The sequence below is a fragment of the Centroberyx gerrardi genome, chromosome 6, assembly GCF_048128805.1.
Source record: "Centroberyx gerrardi isolate f3 chromosome 6, fCenGer3.hap1.cur.20231027, whole genome shotgun sequence".
NCBI classification, from domain to species: Eukaryota; Metazoa; Chordata; class Actinopteri; order Beryciformes; family Berycidae; genus Centroberyx; species Centroberyx gerrardi.
In genome coordinates, this window is record NC_136002.1 from 32,936,163 (window position 1) to 32,945,230 (window position 9,068).

Genomic DNA, 9,068 nt, shown 5'->3' on the forward strand with positions numbered 1-9,068 from the left:
CCCTTTACTCACTTAGACACAAAAAGATGGGAAAATAGGGTCCAGATTGAAAAATACAGAAGTTACCCTTTAATACACAAGGCTAGCTGCTAGCAACATGCTACTGCAGACTCCCATCAGTGTGCAGCAGACAACACAATACATAATGCTGAGGGTCAGAAACCTCCAAGAAAAAACATAAAAATAGAAAACCTGTAGAGGGATGCTCACATGGTAAATTAGAATGGGAGACAATGGGAATTTACCTTAGCATTATATATTTGAATGGGAGTTTATGGTCATTTTACTTCAGTATGATAAATTAGAATGGGAGTCAATGGCATTTTTTCCTTAACATGATAAATTGGAATGGGAGTCAATGGAAATTCTACCTTAACATGATAAATTAGAACAGGAGTCTATAGGAATACTACCTCAACATGGTGAATTTGAATGGGAGTCAATGGAAATTCTAGCTTAACATGATAAATTGGAATGGGGAGTCTATGGTAATTTTACCTTAACATGACACATTGGAATGGAAGTCTATAGGAATATTACCTTAACATGGCAAATTTGGTAAATGGGAATTTTACTTTAACATGGTAAATTGGAATGGGAGTCTATGGGAATACTACCAGATGTGTAGTTGACACACCCTGGATTCAAATTTCACCCACTGGACCAGCAGTGTTGTTGTTGTTGTTGTTGTTGTTGTTGTTGTTGTGTAGCAGCTGTGTGACTAATCAGACAGGCAGCGTTCACCTGAGCTGACCAGGCAGCAGTGGACGAGGTCAAGGGGCCAGAATGAGGCCAGTCACTGATTAGGGTTGGCCCTGACCTCCTGTTTCCTTGTAACACTTCCTTACCTCCTACACTGTTTCCTTCTAATGCATCCTTACCTCCTACACTGTTTCCTTCTAACACATCCTTACCTCCTACACTGTTTCCTTGTAACACATCCTTACCTCCTACACTGTTTCCTTCCAACACATCTTTACCTCCTACACTGTTTCCTTCTAACACCTCCTTACCTCCTTCACTGTTTCCTTCTAACACATCCTTACCTCCTACACTGTTTCCTTCTAACACCTCCTTACCTCCTTCACTGTTTCCTTCCAACACATCCTTACCTCCTACACTGTTTCCTTCTAACACATCCTTACCTCCTACACTGTTTCCTTCTAACACATCCTTACCTCCTACACTGTTTCCTTCCAACACATCCTTACCTCCTACACTGTTTCCTTCTAACACCTCCTTACCTCCTTCACTGTTTCCTTCCAACACCTCCTTACCTCCTTCACTGTTTCCTTCCAACACATCCTTACCTCCTACACTGTTTCCTTCTAACACATCCTTACCTCCTACACTGTTTCCTTCCAACACATCCTTACCTCCTACACTGTTTCCTTCCAACACATCCTTACCTCCTACACTGTTTCCTTCTAACACATCCTTACCTCCTACACTGTTTCCTTCTAACACATCCTTACCTCCTTCACTGTTTCCTTCCAACACATCCTTACCTCCTTCACTGTTTCCTTGTAACACTTCCTTACCTCCTTCCTTCTAATGTTTATTCTGTTTCCATGGTACAGATCAGACAACAACAACAAAAAACACAAGACAACACAAGGAATTTTCAATAAAGTGTGTGCAAATATATTTTCATTTTTTGTCATACAAACAATACTGATAAAAAAGAGAATCATTGACCAAAAAAGAACAATTTATCAAGTACCAGAGACAAACATTTTAACAATGTACAAAATATTCTGTGTGAACACAAGAGCTTGGTCTCTGGCAGATACAGTGCATGTTATACATCAACTTTAGGTGCTGAGGAGGAAAGAGAAAAATAAAGTCAGCATGTTAACTACATCAGAAAGTGATAAAAACACAATAAACTGAAACAGCTTCATTTAGTTCAGCTTCATTCATTTGGTAAAAAAAAGAATATTTTGTAAAAATGTGAATTATTATGTACATGATATAGGAGTCAAGCTTTCTCTCTCAGCTTCTGGTACATTCAGCTGTGGAAGCTAAAGTCTCCATTTTGTTTTATTTCAAACAGACAATAAAGTTCTGAAAACAAAGCTCTTATCTGGCTACATTTGCCATAAGAATAAATGTACAGACACATCAGTGATTCATAACTTCTTTGAAAAATCACATTCAGTATTTCCATAAAAGTCACCAGAGTAAGTCAACAAAAGGTAACTGACAAAAAAACATAAATTAATAGAAGAAGCCTCTATCAGCGAACATCGATGTCTTACTAAAATAAATGCGACTCACTGAAGTTGTTTGCTGAATTTGGTTTAGTGAAGTTAAATTGTGATGTTACATTACATCACATTACGACCACGCAGAGCATCAGCTGTTATATTTTCTTCCAATCTGCGTCAGTTCATCAGCATGTACATGTTAACGGTAGAATGCTTGTGTTGTGTTTACGCCCGATCTGTCGAAATTAGATCGAGATTTTGATTTAATCGTACATTTTTTACTTCAAAATGATGTCTAAAATCAACAATGCTTTCTTCCTTTCTTTGAAGGATGGCGTCCTCCTTCAAATCTTAGCCTTACTGGAACAGCTCAGTGTCATGGAAATAAAGAACTAGATGCTGATTTCATATTTCCTGCTGTAAAAATCATTGTAATCATAATCATAATCTCTTACATATATCACACAAATACTGTTTACACACCTGAGCTCATAAAGTGAACTCAAGTCTGGCTTACATTAAGATCTATGAGGCAACGTTATCTCTCCATTTACTTGACCTTAGTCAGACTATGGATGAGTTATCAAGATGAAAAGAAGCGAGATGTTTCCCAGCTGATCTGAGCACAGCGTGTCGCTGCAGGATCAGCAGTCAGCTGTCACCCAGCAGAGCCGGGGTAAAACTATAAACCTGTAACTCTTCATTCTTCTTCCCCAAAACTTCATATAGTCTCAGAACACTTTTCTCTTATTAAAAATAACCCACCAAACTTAAAAAAACAAACAAAACAAATAAAATGAATGTTGTCTCATGGATGTATGAGTGTTATTGAGTATTTCAGTACGATCTCAAAAACACACTGATGTACTTTGGGCATGAATAGTGCGGTTCCCACTACAGAGCTAGCCTGGTTCCCTTCACAGGGCCAAACTGAGCTAGCCTGGTTCCCTTCACAGGGCCAAACTGAGCTAGCCTGGTTGCCAGTTAAACTAAGATATCAGAAGCTGAAGCAAAGCTTGGCTAATGCGGCTCAGCTAATTCAAGCTATTCTAATCTAGTCTGAACTACAGCATAACTAGTCTAAATGAAGCTAATCTCAGGTGTTCAATAGCACATCTAAACTAAACCAATCTTGTTTATGGCACTAATCTACAACCTAAATTAAACTATACGCTAAACTAGGTTAGTTTAGCCTAGCTAAAATGGACTGATTGAAGAAATGCTATATGGCAGCTAAGCTAATGGGATCTTGATATCTGAAGGCTAGCTGGAACAACAAGCGGTCGAGGTCTTAGGGATGTGACAGTCACTGAGGTGAAACAGGTTTTACCTTGGGTTATGATATCTCACTGAACCTGGTTCTAGTCCCTGCATAACAACAAAACTAGTATGTTTTAGTGAAACCTGGTTCTAAATTTAACTCAGTTTGGGTACCAGGCTGAAAAAGGTTTAAAAACCTCTGTTCTAGATGGCTGGTGTTTAAACTAGACTAAACTAAGCTTGGTTAGTTGGATCTAGTCTGGTTAAAATTAGTCCGGTCAAGTTTATTCTATTCTAGTCTACTCCAGTGCAGTCTAGTCTAAACCCATTCTGCCTAATTTAGTTTAGTCCCGTCCAGTTAAGTCTTGTCTAGTCTAGTTTAGTTTTGTCTAGTCTTGTGTAATCTTATCTAGATCATATGATCCAGTTCAGTCTAGTCTATATCCTAGCCTACTCTGGTCCGGTCTAGTGTAGTCAACTCTCGTCTCAGCCCAGTCTAGTCTTGCCAAGTCTTGTCCAGTGTAGTCCTGTCTAATCTAGTCTATCCTCATCTAGCCCAGTCTAGCCTTGCCCTGTCTAGTGCAATCCAGTGTAGTTAAATCCAGTCCAGTCCAGTCTAGTCTAGCCTAGCCTAGCCTAGTCTAGTCTAGTCAAGTCAACTCTATTCTGGTCCAATCTAATCTGGTCCAATCTAATCTATTTTAGTCTAGTCCAGTCTATTCTTGTCCATTCTAGTCTAGCCCAGTCCAATCTAGCCAGTCTAGTTCAGTCCAGTCTAGTCTACTCTAGTCAAAACTAGCCTATAGTCTAGCCCAGTCTAGTTTAGTCTTGTCTCATCTAGTCCTTGTTAGTCTAGCCCAGTCCAATCTAGACTAGTCTAGTCTAGTCCATTCTACTCTAGTCAAGTCTAGCCTACTCTAGTCCAGTCCAATCTAGTCTTGTCTAGTCTAGTTTAGTCTAGTCTAATCCAGTCTAGTCCTAGTCCGTCCCGGTCCGGTCCGGTCCGGTCCGGTCTAAGCAGCCACACAGTGGTTTGGTCTGCGCGACATGACGTATCCTCTCCTGCAGACGCAGCGGAACGAGCCGTCGGTGTTCACGCAGCGAGCGTTCACACACTGGAACTCCACCCCCACTCCGTCCTCACACTCATTTATATCTGCAACACACACACACAACACAGTTGACCTGTAATTAGAGCACCCCCCTTGGGCCAATTAGTGTAAAGTTGAAAAATATAGGAAAAAACAGTGAGTGAGATGCATCATTTCACCAAGTTTCGTCAAAATCCACTCAGCAGTGTCTGACATATCATACGTGACACATGGACCAATAATGTAACGCCCCCTTCAGGCCAATCAGTGCAATGTTTTGGTGAGATGCATCATTTCCCGAAGTTTCATCAAAAATTGATCAGTGGTGTCTGGAACATTGTGTGTGACACATGAATGAATGAACAATGTAGCGCCCCCTGTGGAGCAATCAGTGTAATTTTGAAAATAGCAGAGCACAGTGGTCAGATGCATCATTTCCCAAAGTTTCTTCAAAAAAATGATCAGTGGTGTCCTATGGACAAGTAAATGAACAATGTAGCGCCCCCTTTGGGCCAATGCCTATAACTTTGGGTTGAGATGAATCATTCCCGTATGTTTTGTCCAATCTCTCGTGTCTGGAATATTGTGTGTAACACATGGACAAATAAACAAACTAACAACATAGCGCCCCCCGTGGACCAATCAGTGCAATTTTGAAAATAGCAGAGTGCAGTGGTGAGATGCATCATGTCCCCTAAGTTTCATCAAAACTCGATCAGTGGTGCCTGAGATAATGCCTGTGACACACGGATGAATAAATGAACAATGTTTTGCCCCCCTTGAGCCACTCAGTGTAATTTAATATATGCCACAACGGAGTGGTGAGATGCATCATTTCCCCAATATTTGTCAAAATCTGATCAGATGTGTTGGATGGACAAACCAACAAACAACAGGGACTGATCCATAGTCCTAATAAAAAAAGAAAGAAATGGCAAACAGTGTGATCAAGGTGTGAGTGTAGCTGACCAATCAAATCTCTGTACCTATGCAGGTCATGGAGGTCATGTCCAGTTCGTATCCTTGGTAACAGTCACAGGTGTAACCTTCAGCAACGCGAATACACCTGCCGTTCTCACAGCCGTGCAGTATCCCACAATCCTCTGCTGCGCTCAGCCCCGCGTAGGAGTCGTAACGCCCTGAGCGAGAGAGGATGAGCAGAGAGAGGACTGTACCTTCTGACATATAGGCTGCCGATTTATTTCATCATTCACAGATAACATGAAGATCTAACATAAGCATTCATAGTATACAAGTTATACAAATATGAAAAAGTTTCAAGTCTGTTATATAAAATGCATTTTATATAACAGACTTGAAACTTTTTGCAAGGCCATTTGCTTTGACTGGAGGTCTTTTTTAGGTAGACAGGAGGTTTTAAGTTGCCTTGTTTTTTGCTAGCTAGCTAACTAGCCAGCAAGCTAACTTAGCAAAGTAACTAACCTTAACATTATCATGCAACTTCTAGCCACCACTAGGTACCAGCTACCTAATGTTAGCTAGTGTGCTAATCAGATGTGTTAACAACAAGACAGTGATGGTTAGCTGACCAGATGCTATGGTCAGAGGTCAGAGGTCGTCAGCGATCACACCTCTGTGTACGTTTTCCTGTGACAACAGTGTCCTTTGAAACAAATTTTAACACTCCATGTTGTTAACAATTCATGAGTGCTCCTAAACTAAATCACTGATTCTCAACCTTTTTCATATCAAGGACCCTAATTTAATCCACATTAGAGCCACGGACCCCATTTGTTGAGATTTTGTCTCTCGGACCCAAATCTGAGAATATTTTTATTGTTTATTTTATTTTGTCCAGAATCCCATGACTATCTGTATTGTAGGTAGAGAAATAACAGAGAAACTATGATCAAAACAGTCATATTTCTACACTCTACATCAGTTTACTGTGGACCCCCTGGAACCCCCTCAAGGACCCCTGGTGGTCCCCGGACCCCACGTTGAGAACCACTGATCTAAATGACTGTATGTACAGTATGTCAGAACTTTAGATATAGATGACTTCCCATTCAAAGAGATAGGAGTCTTGTCTTGCTGCCTGGGGGGCGGGACCAAGATGGAGCCCAGTGAACCCACTTTAAAGTGCTGTGCTGCGGTTAGCTAGCTAACAGGCTGACGTTATCTAAACACTAAATCAATCAGATGGAGAGACTTCCAATATGGCTGCCAGAGGGTGTGTGACATCACCTGAAATCCCTCTATTATAAATGACCATGACTCACTCTCATACAGCCTGCGTGGCGCTGTTCCTCCTCCTCCTCCTCCTCCTCCTCCTCCTCCTCTCCTGTCAGTGAAGGGGGGGAATGGCGGTCCCGGCCTCCACGCCTCCTCCTCCTCCTCCTCCTCCTGCTCCTCGTACGGCGCTCCGGGCAGCGGGGCCAGGCTGAGCGGCAGGCCCTCCGGCAGGGAGGGAGGGGGAGGCCGGGCCCCGAAGGCCCTCTCGGAGCGGGGGTCCGGGGCCAGGCGGAACGAGGGGGGTCTGGGGGGGGCGCCGTCGGGGGGGCCGTAGTCTCCTTCGCTATAGTAACCACCAGTGCTGAGAGAGAGAGAGAGAGAGAGAGAGAGAGAGCGAGGGAGAGAGAGAGAATGAGAGAGAAAGAGTGTAACTGTGGACAATGCAAGTGACACACATATATTTACATGCATATATACATATATATATGTGTGTGTGTGTGTGTGTGTGTGTGTGTGTTTTGTGTATGTATGTGTGTATGTGTGTGTGTCTCTCACCCATATCCAGGCCTCCTGTAGGTTCCAGTTCTCCCCCTGAAACCAGATCTGCTGCCCCCTGCTGGGGAGTAATCCTCATAGTCTGGACGACTGTAGTCCGGACTGTAGGGGGCGCTGTAGGGAGGAGCTGAGGAGAGGAGGAGAGGAGGAGAGAGGAGAGGAGAGGAGAGGAGGAGAGGAGGGGAGAGGAGAGGAGGAGAGGAGGAGAGAGGAGAGGAGAGAGGAGAGGAGAGGAGGAGAGAGGAGAGGAGACGAGAGGAGAGGAGAGGAGGAGAGGAGGGAGGAGAGGAAAGGAGAGGAGGAGAGGAGAGGAGGAGAGGAGGAGAGAGGAGAGGAGAGGGGAGGAGGAGAGGAGGAGAGAGGAGAGGAGAGGAGAGGAGGAGAGGAGGAGAGGAGGAGAGAGGAGAGGAGAGGGGAGGAGGAGAGGAGAGGAGGAGAAGAGAGGAGAGGAGGAGAGAGAGGAAGAGGAGAGGAGGAGAGGAGGGAGGAGAGGAGGAGAGGGGAGGAGGAGAGGAGGAGAGAGGAGAGGAGAGGGGAGGAGGAGAGGAGAGGAGGAGAAGAGAGGAGAGGAGGAGAGAGGAGAGGAGAGGAGGAGAGGAGGGAGGAGAGGAGAGGAGAGGAGGAGAGGAGGAGAGAGGAGAGGAGAGGGGAGGAGGAGAGGAGAGGAGGAGAAGAGAGGAGAGGAGGAGAGAGGAGAGGAGAGGAGGAGAGGAGGGAGGAGAGGAGAGGAGAGGAGGAGAGGAGGGAGGCAGAGGAGAGGAGAGGAGACGAGAGGTAGAGGAGAGGAGAGACTTGAGACTTGACCTGACTTGGGTTCTGGTGACTTGGGACTTGACTCTGACTTGTACTTTGATGACTTGAAAAGGTTTCTAAAGTCTTGACTTGAGATCTTGTGTTTGTGTAAATGACTCAGATTGAAAGTGATGAGATTTGTTCCAGCGGACGACTGAATTTAAATTCTGTTTTCTGAATTTGTATGGAATGATTGAATTTATTGAAGTTGAAACTGATTATAGAAATCAAACTCATGATGCTCTTACCAAGTTTTTATCCTATTAAAACCATATTGCATTGAAAAGTCCTAGATATTTAGTTATCATCATCATCATCTTACCCCCTCCTCCTCCTCCTCCTCCTCCTCCTCTTCCTCTGCCCGCTCCCAGCCTCGCTCCTGCTTCTGGTGCGTAAGAATCTGGTAACTTTCAGAGAACGGAGGAGGAAGAAGAACTGAGCTGCAGAGACTAGCATAGTCCTCTGGAGAGAGGGAGGAGTGAGGGAGAGGAGAGAGAGAGAGAGAGAAGTGAGAGAGAGAGAGAGAGAGAGAGAGAGATAGAGACAGAGAGAGAGAGAGAGAGAGAGTGGGGGGGGGGAGAGAGAGAGAGAGAGAGAGAAGTGAGACAGAGAGAGAGAGCGGGGGGGGAAGAGAGAGAGAGGGAGAGAGAGAGATTTTAGGTGAGATAATAAATTGATTGGCTCGTTCCAGCAGTAGATAATAGGATGAGGAAATAAATAACAGGATATGAATTAGAATAGAGCAAATGGAGAGTATCAAAATTAACACAACTGATAATCACGACACTGAATGAATAAAACCGACGGATGAGAAGTCTGAAAATAAACTGTATACAGAACATACTGAGGCAAGGAAAAACCCTATTACAAATATTTATGATATTGTATATAAATATACAAAACATATGAAAATATATATTTAAAATGCTTGAAGTGTTTAAAGCGACCCATGCTCAGTCACCCC

At 43.6% G+C, this 9,068-nt stretch overlaps 1 protein-coding gene across 1 annotated transcript in view; it reads right to left on the reverse strand.

Annotated features, from left to right (window-relative positions):
* Nucleotides 1-1,618: 1,618 nt before the first annotated feature.
* LOC139910962 (uncharacterized) overlaps nucleotides 1,619-9,068 on the reverse strand; it is a gene marked incomplete at its 5' end in the record, with an annotated part of 78,444 nt that continues 70,994 nt past the window's right edge. The window contains 4 exons of the mRNA XM_078284219.1: nucleotides 1,619-4,626; nucleotides 5,548-5,700; nucleotides 6,805-7,118; nucleotides 7,313-7,443. Of these exons, the coding sequence (XP_078140345.1) occupies nucleotides 4,484-4,626; nucleotides 5,548-5,700; nucleotides 6,805-7,118; nucleotides 7,313-7,443 (741 nt within the window). The remainder of the gene's footprint in view (nucleotides 4,627-5,547; nucleotides 5,701-6,804; nucleotides 7,119-7,312; nucleotides 7,444-9,068) is intronic.